Source organism: Cebidichthys violaceus, unplaced genomic scaffold (assembly GCF_023349555.1).
Source record: "Cebidichthys violaceus isolate CVI_PGR_0920_01 unplaced genomic scaffold, fCebVio1.0.p SCAF_23, whole genome shotgun sequence".
Classification (NCBI taxonomy): Eukaryota; Metazoa; Chordata; class Actinopteri; order Perciformes; family Stichaeidae; genus Cebidichthys; species Cebidichthys violaceus.
Genome location: NW_027176406.1, coordinates 10489759 through 10506353, shown reverse-complemented (window position 1 = coordinate 10506353; position 16595 = coordinate 10489759). Strand labels below are relative to the sequence as shown.

The 16595-nt window shown below is 42.7% G+C and overlaps 2 protein-coding genes across 2 annotated transcripts in view; both read left to right on the top strand.

Moving 5' to 3' along the window:
* Nucleotides 1–3937: 3937 nt before the first annotated feature.
* LOC137878633 (beta-galactoside-binding lectin-like) lies at nt 3938–8054 on the top strand. The gene is made up of 4 exons (XM_068719006.1): nt 3938–4045; nt 6335–6414; nt 6837–7008; nt 7356–8054. The coding sequence occupies exons 1-4, from the start codon at nt 4037–4039 to the stop codon at nt 7500–7502; spliced, it is 408 nt and encodes a 135-aa protein (XP_068575107.1). The 5' UTR covers nt 3938–4036; the 3' UTR covers nt 7503–8054.
* A 4814-nt stretch (nt 8055–12868) lies between these two features.
* cacna1ia (calcium voltage-gated channel subunit alpha1 Ia) overlaps nt 12869–16595 on the top strand; it is a 154643-nt gene continuing 150916 nt past the window's right edge. Inside the window, exon 1 of the mRNA XM_068719177.1 lies at nt 12869–12946. The gene's annotated coding sequence lies outside the window, so the exon portion shown is untranslated. The remainder of the gene's footprint in view (nt 12947–16595) is intronic.

Genomic DNA, 16595 nt, shown 5'->3' with positions numbered 1-16595 from the left:
GTACATGCCTTCTTTACTTCCTGTTCACCAATAGTGTTACAGTAAATGTGAATATATTAGCAGTGGACCAATAGCAGTGAGGGGGTCGTTCATATAATTACATGGTGGACCAGGCGCTCATTGAGCAGCAGGTTTAATGTTAGTGCAATGCTGCAATCACAGTGTAATATTCCTGTAGTGTTTATGTAATGATTACAATTAAAACATGAATAGATGTTCAGTACTGGGGTAAATACTTATCAGCGCATGAAAAGTTTGCATTTATTTAAATATATATTTCCCTGTACTTTACATGTGAGATAATCACTCTCTTAGCCTTGTTGAAGTTTGTTCTGACAAACATCATACAAGTTTAAAATAGTTTGACGTAAGTTGACAACTAAAACAATTAATGTTTTTTATCTAAATCAGTGACACTGAAATATCGCACTACCAAAAAACAATGCCTGTTAGCAATAATAAAGAAAACAGCATCAGGCCACAGACCTATTATAATTTACCTAAAGTACAGTATAAGACCTGTTAAACCTGTATGACAGTCAATCATTACAATGGTGTTACATTTCCCATAAGCAGATCACACAGGGTTGCATCAGGGAGGGAGTCTCCTGTTCACCTTTGACTCCTGTCAATATCATCGGTTTGTGTCTGTCTCTGACTAGCTGTGTTGTAAAATGTAATTACTTCTGTGGACATAATTCATATAACATGACACTGCCCCAGGGACACCACTGTACCCTTTATCTTAATAGTGAAATAAAAAAAGTCCCAGCATGCACCATTCTCATATTAGGTACATTGTATTGACATGAATTAACCAACGACTTTCTACAATAGTATGGTACACTTCACCCATTTAAATGTCATACTGGGGAATACTTATACATGAATTATTGTAAACAAATGTGTTTTTATCAACAATTTTATTGACTTCAAATTCCCAAATAAGTTACTTCTCAGTCAATGTAATTTCATCATCCTGCTAATGCTAAGTAAAGAGGGATGTCTGAAAACTCCTTGAACACCTCTTGCAGTTCCTCACTGTGACCACTGGAGGGCAGAGAACACTTTAATCACACTTCAGGTCAAAGCAGACGCCATACCAATCATACAACTCTCAAAATATAACAACTAATAGAGAAAGCTGCTAGTCTGAGCACCGCCAAGTGTGTAGGTGGAGAAAGTGACTTTCACAGAGGTAGTGTTACGAGCAGGACATACATTCGGAACATATTGTTTAATAGCAAAGGGTATTAATGCAGAAGGAGAGGGTTAGCGTGTGTACATGCCTTCTTTACTTCCTGTTCACCAATAGTGTTACAGTAAATGTGAATATATTAGCAGTGGACCAATAGCAGTGAGGGGGTCGTTCATATAATTACATGGTGGACCAGGCGCTCATTGAGCAGCAGGGTTAATGTTAGTGCAATGCTGCAATCACAGTGTAATACTCCTGTAGTGTTTATGTAATGATTACAATTAAAACATGAATAGATGTTCAGTACTGGGGTAAATACTTATCAGCGCATGAAAAGTTTGCATTTATTTAAATATATATTTCCCTGTTCTTTACATGTGAAATAATCACTCTCTTAGCCTTGTTGACATTTCCCATAAGCAGATCACACAGGGTTGCATCAGGGAGGGAGTCTCCTGTTCACCTTTGACTCCTGTCAATATCATCGGTTTGTGTCTGTCTCTGACTAGCTGTGTTGTAAAATAAAATGGAATTACTACTGTGGACATAATTCATATAACATGACACTGCCCCAGGGACACCACTGTACCCTTTATCTTAATAGTGAAATAAAAAAGTCACAGCATGCACCATTCTCATATTAGGTACATTGTATTCTTAATTCTAGCCAAAATCTAATGAGATGAATTAACCAACGTTAAAAGACTTTTTACAATAGTACGGTATACTTCACCCATTTAAATGTCATACTGGGGAATACTTATGAATGAATTATTATAAACAAATGTGTTTTTATCCAAATTTTATTGAATTCAAATTCCCAAATAAGTTACTTCTCAGTCAATGAAATGTCATCATCCTGCTAATAAAGAGGGATGTCTGAAAACTCCTTGACGGCTCTCAAGCTCAAAGCTGGGCCCTATTGTAAATGTCTTTATCACCGTGTCTAGACACAGCAACAGATTTCTAGCTGACATTGTTCCCTACAGTAATGAGGTTGAATCATTTTTGAGGTCTAAAATGTGTGATCTTTATTTTTCAAGTTTAAGCAGCACGTTTGAAGGTTATAACAGAGTTTGCTGAAGCCTTCCTCTTAGTAAAGTGTGAGAGCTGGAGAAGCACCACTGGAAACCCTGTTACCAGAGATGTTTTAAGGTAATATTGCACTATACCAGTTATGTTTCAGCCATCAAATTCATGTAGAGTTGCAGTCCCTCACTGTGACCACTGGAGGGCAGAGAACACTCGTGTTTTTAATCACACTTCAGGTCAAAGCAGACACCATACCAATCATACAACTCTCAAAATATAACAACTAATAGAGAAAGCTGCTAGTCTGTGCACCGCCAAGTGTGTAGGTGGAGGAAGTGACTTTCACAGAGGTAGTGTTACTTGCAGGACATACATTAGGAACATATTGTTTAATAGCAAAGGGTATTAATGCAGATTAACTTCAGTACGGTGTAATAATCAATGCTTTTATTACCATATAGCAATAAAACAATGATTGTATTGTGTGTGTGTGTGTGCGTGCGTGCGTGCGTGTGTGTGTTCTTCCTCTATTTATGTGAAAGGCCTCTGTGTGAATAGATCTGCTGACTGTCTTAAGACTGGGTCTTGGGGCAAGACAAAAAAATAACATCTTTGTGCCGCATTGAACTTCTGATGCACCCGTGTCTCATTGATATAGCTTCCCAGATACATCGTGTACCTAAAGAGAGCAACCGTGATATTAAGCTATATACTATCTGGTGGATGTTTGCTGAGTAACTGTGAGAGTGAGCCTGTTTGTCAGTGAGCAGAAGGTAAAAGCAGATGTGTTGTTAGTAATCAGTGTGTTAACCAGCAGACATGATTATAAAGACTTCGTCCCCTTCAGATTCCTCTCACAGATGTGTTTACAGTGAAAACTGCAACCACATACATTTTATAATCTGTGTGTGTGTGTGTGTGTGTGTGTGTGTGTGTGTGTGTGTGTGTGTGTGTGTGTGTGTGTGTGTGTGTGTGTGTGTGTGTAGGTGTGTGTGTTTTGTCTTTTACAACAAGTAAACCCTTGAGGTGACCAAACCCTCCTACATTCATAAAACTGAAAGACCTCCATTTAAGTTCACTGAGACAGTTGCTCCTCGTGGTTTTAATCTCAACGACATTACGTTGTATCACACTGCAGTGTAAGTGTGTGTGTGTGTGTGTGTGTGTGTGTGTGTGTGTGTGTGTGTGTGTGTGTGTGTGTGTGTGTGTGCCTCATTCACAAGTGTCACTTGTGTGTCAGCTGGTGAGAGTATTGCCCGTTGCTGGCTGTGAGTCAGAGATTCAGATCATTGTGAGGATTTGACTCAGTTTCAACATTTCCCTTTGGCCTCTTTCTCTCGAAACTGAGGCCGACTGCTCTCAAATGCCGCCATTTGATCCGACTGTAAGCTATATACAGTAAGTGCGCATTAAGGCGATCGGCTGCGCCAAATATTTAGTTGTCTCCCTAGCAACGAATGCATTTCTATTTTTGTCTGTCACTCTAGTTTACCTCTCGCAGTCAGACTCCACACCACCAGTTTACAATATAACAGTCTGATGTCAACAAATCACTAATTATCCTCACCCCACGAAGGTCTGCAATCACTTGTTAAGCACTAAAACATTTATTTACAGACTATAACAACACTTTGACGTCATTGGTCGATGGTCTCTGGTGGCCTGATTGTATTCGCTGCTGGAAATGTCACTCAGGTTGAAGGAACCTCCCACACTGTATATATAGCCTGCGAGGGTGCAGTGAGTCAAGGCCCTGCACCACTCTCACTTCTTCTCAACCCGACTGGAGTGACTACATCTGCAAAGATGAGTAAAGTAAGTAACACTTTGACACCGCTATGGTGCTCCTGCACTGCTTTTACTCTGTTGTGGTAATCTTGTGACTCAGATAGACGAGCACCGTCGGCTCCTATTTTATAAGTGGCACTGACAGCTGGTTGAGTGTCAGCTCACCTCATATACAGTCAATGAGTCTGAACCAGCTGAACTGTGTCTTTAACTAAACCAGCTCATTGCACATCATTGTAGCTGCTTGGTTTTTTTTTTTCTTTTGAGAGGTCTGGGCTTCTTAGATTGCCTTTTATGGTCAAAGTATTCTCGACAGAGCACACGTGCGTTCACATTAGTCGACTAATTCAAGCAGCAAATGCTTTGCAAATAAGTCAGCTGTTTAAGTTGGCACATTCTTCCTGCATTAAGTGTATTACGCTGGAACAGAAACGCTTTCTACCATTTGTCCATTTCATTCCAATCTTCTCCGTCTCAGCTGAACACGTCCAGCAATGCATTCTGGTCTCTTGGGAGTCATAAACTCAGTAGATTACAATAAGGTCCTGTATCGTTCTGGCTTTTTGCTGGATATGGGAGTAAACATCTGATTTGAAAGGGCACAGCGAGGCGGGGGCAGCGGGTTTAAATCACATTAAAGGATATAATGAAATGAAGTCATCAGGTAGAGTGGAGAATTGATGCTGCCATGCTGTAATTCTCAAGTTGACCTCTTGGAGTGAAAAAGGCAGACTTGGTCATGAGGAGGGTTTTTTTTCTCATGGGATTCTTTCAGGGAGTGTCTCATTTTGTATTTGTATTACAGAAATTCCATCAGGATAACAGTTCTTTTAGAGTTAAATAATTCATGGTTGTACATACTTAGTTGTGTTTCGAGTCACTTGGTTGATTCTGTCACTCAGAAGTTTAATGAATTGGCATCACTTATACAATGCAGCATTCAGATTCCTTTAGACAGCGGTGTGTTTGGAGAGATGCAGGGCGACTGCCAGCTTTGACCTCAGCCCATCCCCACACAGCTCAAGCCCCAGTGCCATGTGTTACAAACACACACTTAACAGTTGGACTCTAACATGGAAAGAATGTCGTATGTCATTCTATCCCTCCAGCTTCCCTTTCATTTCATGGTTTGGTTGATCATTCAAATACAGTTTTTGGTTTTATTCCAGATAAATTCTCTCAAGTTCTGCCTGAATCAACAAACCGGCAGCAACATGGCACTATATCCACCTATATACGGATTATTTAAAGTGGTGGTCAGGTGAACAATATCACTAAAAGTCATTGAGAAATGACATTTCCCTTCCAATTCCTGCCTGAACACGTCAATAATTCTGACCCTGAACTTTATCAACTAAATAAAGTGCCTTTCGGTGGGAAAGTTTGGTTTCTTGCTGGCTGTATTTAACACTGCTGAGATTAGCAAGATTTTTTTTTACAACAGCTGCAGTGCATAAAACTCACACACGTTGTTCAAATTCCTGCTACTGTCCCTTGGAAAGTTGGCTAAGATCAACCTCCGAAAGGCAGCGGTGAATCACAATTCTCTGTCTAGTAAAAACCACAATGAAAGAAACTCTATATTTGTGTTAAATCATTTTCTGTTACTTGTCACTTTTTGTGACCAGAAGATATCATGATTGCGAAAAGCTAAGATCTTCAGGCGGTCTCTCTGCTCAGATTTCATCCAATATCTCATAAACTTCTACTTTAACTATATTGGGAAGAAGAAACCCACAAAGGGCTGCTCTATTTGTACCTGTTTCCCTGGCGACTGTTAACAGTTCCCCAGATACATTGTTTGACAAAGTGACAAAATGTTAAACAGTGGTGATCTGTGTTTCATAACCAGATAATAGATTGCTCAAGTGTAATTTCCTAATCGTGGCTCGGCACAGTATTCCCCTGCCACATGTACGGCAGCAACCGAGCTGAGGTTTTCTGCTGTGCTCAGCCTTTTTTTTCCACCGCGGTATACTTGTCCTCCAGTATTGCACTTAGGAAAATATTACTCAGTTTAACGGTCGTCCCCTATCGTTTTTCAACATTTCTGCCAAAATCTATGTAGAGGAAAAGGGCCCTGGCAACGGTAGGACAGGAAAGAGCTGGAATCTTTGACCAGTTGGCTGATGGGAGTATAATTGAAAACACATGTCGTGTTATTTCTAAGGATGGAGTGAGGATCGGAGAGTTGGCTGAAGCTACTGCTGGTGCTGTTCATTGCCTGAAGCTGCAATAATGATTGGATGTAGTAAAAATCCAGCAGTGTTTCCACACAATAACGTACCGTGTCCCCCTGTTTTTTTTTTTGCACAGGGTATGATCGTAAAGAACATGTCCTTCAAGGTTGGGCAGACCCTGACTGTTGTTGGAGTCCCCAAGCCTGATGCTACAAAGTAAGTAATGACAGAAGTGGCTGAGGCCAATGAGACATCTTCTTCTGTGTTTCGTTCCTCTTCTTCTTCTTCTTCTTCTTCTTCTTCTTCTTCTTCTTCTTCTTCTTCTTCTTCTTCTTCTTTCTGTACTTGTTCAACTTTCCCTGTGAAAGTAACTCAACACGAGGGCCCGTCTTTACTGTATGTACTCTCAAACAGAGCTGGAGGTGGAAACTGTAATCAGATACAATCAGTGACTACCTATAAACCTCCATTCACTAATGTGGGGTTGATGAAGATAATGGTTAGCAGATGAGAAGAGCACCCACGCAACTGCTGAGGTTGTCCCAATAGTTTGTGCACTTGGTGTCTTCTTGCCCATTGTAAATATAAGCAGCCATTTAGAAAAGTAACACGTCCTTTTTGTTTCTTTTCGGCCATAGTTTTGCATTAAACATTGGCCCTGACGAGAAGGACATCACGATGCATATCAACCCTCGTTTCAACGCCCACGGAGACGAGAACGCTGTGGTCTGCAACTCTTACCAGAATGGCAGCTGGTGCGAGGAGTACCGTGAGGGAGGCTTTCCTTTCCACCAGGGAGAGGAGTTCAAGGTGGGAGCCCATCTGTGTGTGTGTGTGTGTGTGTGTGTGTGTGTGTGTGTGTGTGTGTGTGTGTGTGTGTGTGTGTGTGTGTGTGTGTGTCTGGTGGTACATGCCATGCCTCTCTCTGTCTGTTAGTGACCTCTGTTGGAAAATGTGTCACTGTACCTCTGATAACTTTAATTATTTGAGCACCAATTTATGGACTTACAGAGATCTGTGAGAGCTTTCTCTATATAGTTTCATCAGATCAGGTGTTTACTTTGATGTGGTAGAGCATGCAGCTATAATAAAAAGAAAACATAAAATAATTCTTCCTCTTTTTCACTCTGTCTCTTGCTCACATCCCACCTGTCTAGATCGTCATTGAATTCACCCCGACAGAGTTCCAGGTGACTTTATCAGATGGCTCCAAGATCCACTTCCCCAACCGCATGGGTGCAGAGAAATACTCGTGCATCAGCTTCGATGGGGAGGTTCGCGTCACAAGCTTCGAGATCAAGTAAACCTCCACCCTCCCTGGAAATTTTGGATTGAAAGTCATTTTTTTTCTTTTTCAATTAGTGTAGCATCAGGTCACATATATAGCCCCAGCTTTTAAGGTCTCAAATGTCATGTGGTATCAGTAGTGCCTTACGTGTTTATCATACAATGTACTATGCAGGAATTTAGCTTGTTGACTTGTGCGGATGCAAGCAGACAAAAATATGGATAGATAAGACACACATGCACAGGGTCATAATACTCACACGTACCCAAAGAAACATACAGCAAACATTGTAACTGCGTGTTCCTCCTGCACACTTGACAGAGCTACTGACTGAAAAGCAAAGCCAAACATGAGTAGTCCCAAGCCAATGCAATCTGACTGCTATTTGCTTTGCAGTTTGCGGTGTTTAGTCGAGAAGTTCTACTTATGTAGATGTGATCCACTGTTTCTTCAAGGTGCTTTGAAATTCGACATGCTTTCTTGTTTTCCCTCCCAGACATTCCAGATTCATAACTGAGAGTAACGCTTGCCTTTACAGCATGTATTATTAAAGAACGTACTTAATAAACATGGACTTTTGTGATTCCTTCAACACGCACAGTATCAACAAGCCCCTTCCTTGGCCAGCAAAAATGTTATTGTAATATTTGTGAAACACAGTTATTGCTGCACTCTATCATTTAAGATCGCTTTAGTGAAACCGTCACACCAGCTGATGCACAACAATTACTCATAATTCATAAGAAGACTATAATGTTTTAGATTCATAATTAGTATCAACATTGACTGAGACTACATCCCGCCTCCTATCAAACAACAGTCTTCATCAGTTTAGAGGAGCTGATGAAGGAGACTGGAGCTATTTGTCTACATGAGGGATGAGTTCACGGATTTCAGCAGGCAGACAACAGGCGTATGCTGTGCTGTCAGTTCTCTAAATCTATTTCATGTGATGAGCACTGCGGATGTGCTATTGATTCCTTTGACCAGCAGATGTTCACAGTGAACAAGACATGAATCCTCAAGCTATAAACACACTTTTATCACAGTGAAGCCCTCAATGATTCAGCAAGGCCTAATCCTGGTTCCCTTCCTTGTTCCGCAAATAGTTTCTGTTTATGTACCTCACAAAAGTCAAATGAATGAAATAAAATAAAAACATAATTAGCCCTGTTAGCCAGAAGATGGCGCCGTTGCTATATTAATGCAATTTACTTAAAGACGTTGGGGAAAATGTTTCAGTTCACACATTTGTTCCAACATTAAAGTGACAAACAATTTCACAGGGCGGGATTCACAGAGAAATTGTTTGTGTATGCAGAAATTGTCTTAGGATTCCATATTGATTTGACCTTTTTCATTCATGTTTGACCGTCTTAAAATTACATAGATATACAGCATTAAAAGAACCCGCATGACTTCCTGTGATCTTGCAACGACGGTCCGACTGAAGCCTGTGAAGAAGAAAGTGAAGCGATATCTTAAACAAAAATCCTACGATCTGACAGTTCTGGCTGACCAGCACAGTGAGTCCGACATGCATGGGATGGCACAGAGATGGACATGAAATCAGATCAAGGGCATAAATCTCTGCAGTCCTTTCAACCAGACACCTTTTTATGTGTGTGTGTGTGTGTGTGTGTGTGTGTGTGTGTGTGTGTGTGTGTGTGTGTGTGTGTGTGTGTGTGTGTGTGTGTGTGTGTGTGTGTGTGTTTGAGAGACTCGTAAGTATCATCATAATCTAATCTGATGTAACAGAGGGCAATGTGTGTGAAGCTGATTTTCGGAGTGATGGATGGAAAAGAGGAGGTGAAGAACAGGTTCCCATGCTCTGATCCTTCCAGACAAAGGCTGAGGGAATCATGCAGGATGACCTTTCCCCTTCTTCTGTTTGTCAGGACCCATTAACAGCAGTGACACGTGAGCGTGTCTGTGGCTTTGATGCATATGGTCAGTCTGACATGCAGGATTCTCCAAGACACACAGGTGTGTGTGTGTGTGTGTGCACATGTGTGTATATGTGTGTGTGTGTGTGAGATAAAGAGGTTATCAGTGCTCTGAAGCTACCTGGCAGTGTCAAAGGTGCTCTCTCTGGAGGAGGAGGAGGAGGAGGAGGAGGAGGAGGAGGAGGAGGAGGAGGAGATTTGGTTGCCATGATGACCACAATTCAGTCAATCGCCTCTTTTTTTATTTTCCACTCCCTGTATCTCTTTCTGTCTCACTCACGCTTCCCTCTCCCCTTCTTCTCTTCCCCTCAATTCTTCTTACCTCAAACAATCTGCTCTTCTTTACCTCTGTTTCCAACATCTTTCCCTTTCCTCCATCTTCCCCTGCTGATTCTTTTTTTTCCTCTCTGACAACTCGTCTCTCTCCCTCTCTCCCTCCCTCTCTCTCTCTCAGTCATCCCTCAGCTGTAAACCCATCCCTCTTCCCGCACTCTTAATTGGAAATAACTCATTTTAACACTTCCCCTCTTCATTATTTTGTGGCAGACGAGATCAATATCCAGGGCTGTGTTGTTAGCGTACTAGTGTGTTTGTGCTCGTTCTGCATCCACTCAGATAATTTGAGCGAGGCTCGATACTCACCTCTACCCCTGACTCCTTTGTTCACTGTGCTCATACTGATAATAAAACAAATAGTAGGTGGTGTGCACGAACCAGTGAATGTCAAAGGAGGGGAGAGACACAAACCTGTGCTCCACTGTTTCACACGCTTACATGGGCTCCGTCCTACTGTGATTAACTGTGTGTGTGTGTGTGTGTGTGTGTGTGTGTGTGTGTGTGTGTGTGTGTGTGTGTGTGTGTGTGTGTGTGTGTGTGCGCTGTTTGTTTAGATACTGGGATGCCTATGTGAAGGACAACCCTCCAGCCCTTCCACACACATCCAAATCAATCACGTTAGGGCTTTGATTAACACATTCAAATCAACTGGCTCATAGGCCCTGGAGACACACACACGCACACACACACACACACACACACACACACACACACACACACACACACACACACATGTATGTGTGGGATTTCAGCAGGCAGACAACAGGCGTATGCTGTGCTGTCAGTTCTCTAAATCTATTTCATGTGATGAGCACTGCGGATGTTTAACACATGCCCGTGTTTCCTTTACCTGTGCCGTGTCACTTATCCCGTGTGTGTGAATAAATGTGCTGAAATGTGTGGAATGGAATGATTCACCTCAGCTTACATAAAACCTTTGTCTATATTTAGCGCCAGCATGACTCCAGATTTCTGCACCGAAGCTATCAGCCACACATTGAGATGTGCGTGGGCCCGCCCTGAGCTGACTGCGGTCCTGGATTCATGTTCTGCGTGGCCGCCTCACCTCAGGTTTTATCTCAGCAACATGAATACATAACCTGTTGGGTACAGCATAGTGAAAGTGTTACTCCGGGGAGTTTGGAATGAAGATTGGTGTTTATATATGTGTAAAGAAACCATAAAATGAAAAGCAAAGATACATAACAGCTGAGCAGAAGAAGACAGAGATGTGGGTGGGCTTGTATGAGTTGTCCCCAAAGAGAACTGAAAATCAAGTCCCAAACAGGAAGGCAAGCAGTAAAAACAACGATAACAATAGACACACACACAGTAAATGAAATGTGAGTTCCCTGTGTGTGTGGGTGGAGGTGGGTAAGGGTGGTATGGTCATGATCAGACAAATAGGTCTGCAGAGATGTTTTGGTTTATTAAGATCAGAATGAGTAGTGTGGTGGTGGTTGATTAGATTGTGCAACATCACATTAAATCAAGAGAGGTTGTAAATGTGTCAAACATGTAAAACAAACAGACATATTATGGATTATCACAAAAAAATGTTGTCGCTTGTACAATCTTTGCAGAGCAACTTTTATCATACCAAGGTATTAGGTTGACTGCACCTGATGAATTCTGAACCAATTAGTCCGAAATATTAGCATAGTATGACTTTGATCGTTACACTTTTCATTCTTTCATTTAATGTTGTGCGAGGCTATCAGGCTACCAGGGTTGACGGTTAGTGAACGGAACAAAAACAAACAAACATAGCAATGCAATACAATTGAGGATGACGTCATTCATATAACCAAAAGGACAGTTGTAAAAAAAAAAAAAAAAAAGATTATTAATGAGGACCGAATTATTTTTCAGTGCTTTGGTGCTCGCTGCACACTGCGGTGGTAACGCTGAGCTTCTGCTATGATAAGTCAAAAGGCCTCCGCTAACCCCGGCGAGCTCACCCAGTGACCCAAATCAAACACACCCATGACGGTGCATGTCGGGACGAGCTAACGTTGAATGCTAATGTGCTCATGGTGGATCTTCCAGTGGTGGCTAAGTCCGCTGAAGACCGTTCAACTTCTGATAGGTGTGTGAATGCCTTTCTGCTGCAGCGCAGAGAGACTGCGTGGACTGGTTCTACTGGGACACAGAGAGAGCATGTGTGGACTGGTTCTACTGGGACACAGAGAGAGACTGCGTGGACTGGTTCTACTGGGACACAGACTGTGTGGACTGGTTCTACTGGTACACACAGAGAGAGACTGTGTGGACTGGTTCTACTGGGACACAGACTGTGTGGACTGGTTCTACTGGTACACACAGAGAGAGACTGCGTGGACTGGTTCTACTGGGACACACAGAGAGAGACTGTGTGGACTGGTTCTACTGGGACACAGAGAGAGACTGCGTGGACTGGTTCTACTGGGACACAGACTGTGTGGACTGGTTCTACTGGTACACACAGAGAGAGACTGCGTGGACTGGTTCTACTGGTACACACAGAGAGAGACTGCGTGGACTGGTTCTACTGGGACACAGAGACTGTGTGGACTGGTTCTACTGGGACACAGAGAGAGAATGTGTGGACTGGTTCTACTGGGACACAGAGAGAGACTGCATGGACTGGTTCTACTGGGACACAGAGAGAGACTGCGTGGACTGGTTCTACTGGGACACAGAGAGACTGCATGGACTGGTTCTACTGGGACACAGAGAGAGACTGCGTGGACTGGTTCTACTGGGACACAGAGACTGTGTGGACTGGTTCTACTGGGACACAGAGAGCATGTGTGGACTGGTTCTACTGGGACACAGAGAGAGACTGCGTGGACTGGTTCTACTGGGACACACAGAGACTGTGTGGACTGGTTCTACTGGGACACAGAGAGAGACTGCGTGGACTGGTTCTACTGGGACACACAGAGACTGTGTGGACTGGTTCTACTGGGACACAGAGAGAGAATGTGTGGACTGGTTCTACTGGGACACACAGAGAGAATGTGTGGACTGGTTCTACTGGGACACAGAGAGAGAATGTGTGGACTGGTTCTACTGGGACAGAGACTGTGTGGACTGGTTCTACTGGGACACAGAGACTGAGAATGGACGAGCATAGAAGTGTAACGTGGAGGACATTGAGGAGGACACAACTGGTCCCAGGATGACGTTCAGACAGGTGAGTAGAACAGCAGACGGTGTGATAACCGTAGCTCAGGAACTCAGCTGTTCAGTGTGTTGCTCTTTTTAGTTTTGAAGTGTGAGTCTGTGTGCAGCAGGTGTGCAGTTGATATCCTCTCTACATCTCTGTGTTGGAGTAGCTTGGTATTTTATTTACGTAACAGCTTCATAATATTGCATATTTCCGTCCTCAGCACGTTTTCGTTTATGGTCGTGCGTGTTTGCTTAATTTTCCACCGCACCGCTTGACTGTGCAACGTTTTGTTTTGTAATCAGAATGTGTTCAGTTTCGCACATGCAACTTGATATTCAAAAATGGCATGACTGACATTGATATTCTCTGGTTGTGCACTGCTGCTGCTGCTGCTGCTGCTGCTGCTGCTGCTAAAACCTGAGCTGAGCTGTGACCCCGACACAAGCTTGATTCTCAGACCAGAAGTAGCACATCGAATCTGTATCTATAAATATCTGTCAGACGGAGAGAGCTCTGTTGCACACTTATCTCCATTTGGTGACGTTAAAGGCCTTTACCGGAATCCACTAGCTGTGCCAGTTTACTTTAAGTTGCATTCTTTTGGGTTTTTGTCCAAATGTGAACATAAAAAACAAAAACAAAAAAATGCGTGTTTTGCATTTAATTGGCTTCTGTAGTTGCTTCTGTATTTGTGGGGAATGCAATGTACCAGTCAGTCCACAGAGGTGAAACCCCCGAGGGAACTTTACGCTTTATCCCGGACAAAACCGCAGAACGGCGCTGACAGCTTGGAGAGCACACTGTCACTAACCTGCCCTATGATAGTTACCCTGTGTGTGTGTGTGTGTGTGTGTGTGTGTGTGTGCGCACAGCAGCACAGGTGACCTTTTACACAGAGTAAGCCCTTTCAAACATCAAGTGTCAGCCCTCAGCTTCACTGCACATATCTGGGTCATATTTGAAAGCTAATGTTATCAAACCTGAGTGAGTGAAATAGGTGAGGCACATGCAGCATCTGTATTTCCAATGGGTGGCTGCGTTTACACCGTCACTGAACATGCAATATGTGAATCCCATTTTTAGGGGATTCAAGTTAAGCAGTCAATGTGCAATCCCTGTGTCTGCATGCTTAAACGTACTGTACCGTGTGTGTGTGTGTGTGTGTGTGTGTGTGTGTGTGTGTGTGTGTGTGTGTGTGTGTGTGACAGAGAGACAGCGAGGGAGATGCAGAGTTAATTGCCTATAACCTCCAACCAGATTTTGTAATGCACCTCACACACCTTGCGTGCGAGTCACTCACCTTGTTTACTTGGGTTGTCTCCTGGGCTGGAATGAAGCTCGTTGCCGTAGCGATGCTAATAACAGTGTGATTTCAGAGAGCGAAACTCCCAACCCAAAGCACAAAGACATCAGCGCCGCTGGTTCGACGCTGCAGGCTGAACATATCTGAAAACTGATCCGCATTACCAGATGTTAAATTTCCACCTCTGTTGACATTGCAGGGTGAAGGTGAATGTTTGCTCTTGTTTCAGAAAGAACAGACCATTGGCTGCTCAGCCAAGTCCCTGCAGGCTTGTACCGTCAACACAGCCATATAGACTTAGTATGCTTTACTGAGCATTTAGCATTTTGATCTTTCACCTCTTGACGATTTTAACTTTTCATTTTTTCGCAGCACATTGACTTATCTGCCAGCGTCCCCTGCGTATGGCCTGAGGCACGTTCGCTCATTTTACAAAGTCACTTTGGATAAATGTGTCCACTAAATCCCCTAAATTCTAAATTGAATTTGGGCCAGAGACCGCAGAATAGAAATAATGGTTTTCTAAGTCAAGCCTCCATTACGACACATTGATCTACATCGATGTGCGATCCAGTGGGAGCATAAATTGACCCCCTAGAAAGCATGCAGTGAGTCGTATTCACGACGCGCCTTCATAAATCAAATGCCAAGTTCACCCTAAAAACAGAATTCGCATTTAATGGGCCCATAAACTTGGACAGCAGTCTCAATGCTATATGTCCTGATAGCGGTGAATAAAGATGCGTATCTACTATACAGTACAGTGTCCAACAGCAAGCTTGATGCTGAAGAGAGTTACATTTTTCAGTGCTTTTTTTTTTTTTTTTTTAAATGTTGGTACCCACAGTCACCACATATTCTGGGAGTTTTTGATGTTCACCCTTAACATCAAGTAAATTGTGGGCTTAATAGTGGGAGTTTCGATGATTCATATTTGAAAAAGCAAACAACGCGCTCCTCACCCATGCAGGGAAAACGGGTTCTCCTCATTCTAACAGTTCAGGAATAAAAGAAGATGCCTCCAGAAACTTTTTTTTTGTTGTTGTTGTTGTCTTGAGAACAGAGCTGTCAAATGAAACATTGTTCTAAATGACAGAACTACGGTGACGGAGCTGACAAGAAACGCACTGTGATTGTGGGTGTGCATCGGGGATCAATTAAGCAAAGGAAACCACAAGCTCCGCCGTCGTCGGTGGTGTTAGATAGCCGCCTTTGTCAGTTTGCTCGCCATCTACCGTAAAGACCGGGAGAGTTTCAAGCAGAACGTTCTTTGACATCCTCTCGCCCATCTGTTTAGTCCAAAGTTGGCTGGCTTTGTCTAGCAGCTTGCGTAAAGATGCTTTCTGTTATCGCCTCACAGTTGCTTTCATTCGTTTAAGTTGTATTATTCTATTCACTATAGCGAGTGTGTGTGTGTGTGTGTGTGTGTGTGTGTGTGTGTGTGTGTGTGTGTGTGTGTGTGTGTGTGTGTGTGTGTGTGTGTGTGTGACAGACTCCTGTGTTCCTGTGAAACAAGCTGTGAGAGGCTTTGTATCAAGCTCGTGAGGACATTGAGGTTTTACTCGGAGTACTTTTTCGATGATTCTCTAAATCAAAAAAAAAGATTGGGTCAGGACTGACGGGTGGGCCGCAGGAAATCTCATTATCGACGCCAAATACATTTGCAGAACGTCTTCCGTAGTCTTTTATTATTTTATATCTGCAGTACACCTTTGGGCCACATGAGGGAGACTGAATGTTCGTATTGTTCTAAAAAGAAATGAATCTGCTTCTAGCATTGATTCTAGTTTACTTTCTGTTTGTTACAGTGATGAGAGGAAATGAAAAGAATGAGCTAGTCTGTGATCTGCAGCTAAATTCATTTCTTTGTTCTCATTTGGTATTAAACGTGGATATGTTTTTTTTTTACAACACATTCATAAAACGTAGTTGTGATTCACGAATATCTCTTACAGTGACAGGTTTACCGATTTGACGATGATACAAAGTGATGTGCAATGTCAGTAAAAATGTTCGAATGGAACACTCTTTTTATGCACAAATTTGCTCTTCTCATGATTTATAGATAAGACTTATTGTGAACTGGGTCACTGTGGTTTGCCATTTTTAAAAAGTGGGTCCCCGAAAAAAAAAAAAAAAAAAGGTTTGGGTAAACAGGGATCTAAATGTGTATTCTTTACACCCCTGTTCAATCCTCCCTCTGGGTCGGCATGTGCTTTTTTTTAAAAAACACCTAAATATCCTCTTTCAATAGTTTGTGGTCACTGAGTCTATATTTGGTCAGGACCTGTCTTTGTGTGTTACTTCCGACAGAATGGACACACACAGCTATCTGATAATCCTCTTTTAAGTCCAGGCAGCGGAGACGAC

Excerpts from the sequence above, each read along its gene's own strand:
- LOC137878633 (XM_068719006.1), top strand. Across the intron at positions 6,415-6,836 it reads CCCAAGCCTGATGCTACAAA|TTTTGCATTAAACATTGGCC; the intron begins GTAAGTAATGAC and ends TTTCGGCCATAG. Across the intron at positions 7,009-7,355 it reads ACCAGGGAGAGGAGTTCAAG|ATCGTCATTGAATTCACCCC; the intron begins GTGGGAGCCCAT and ends CCACCTGTCTAG.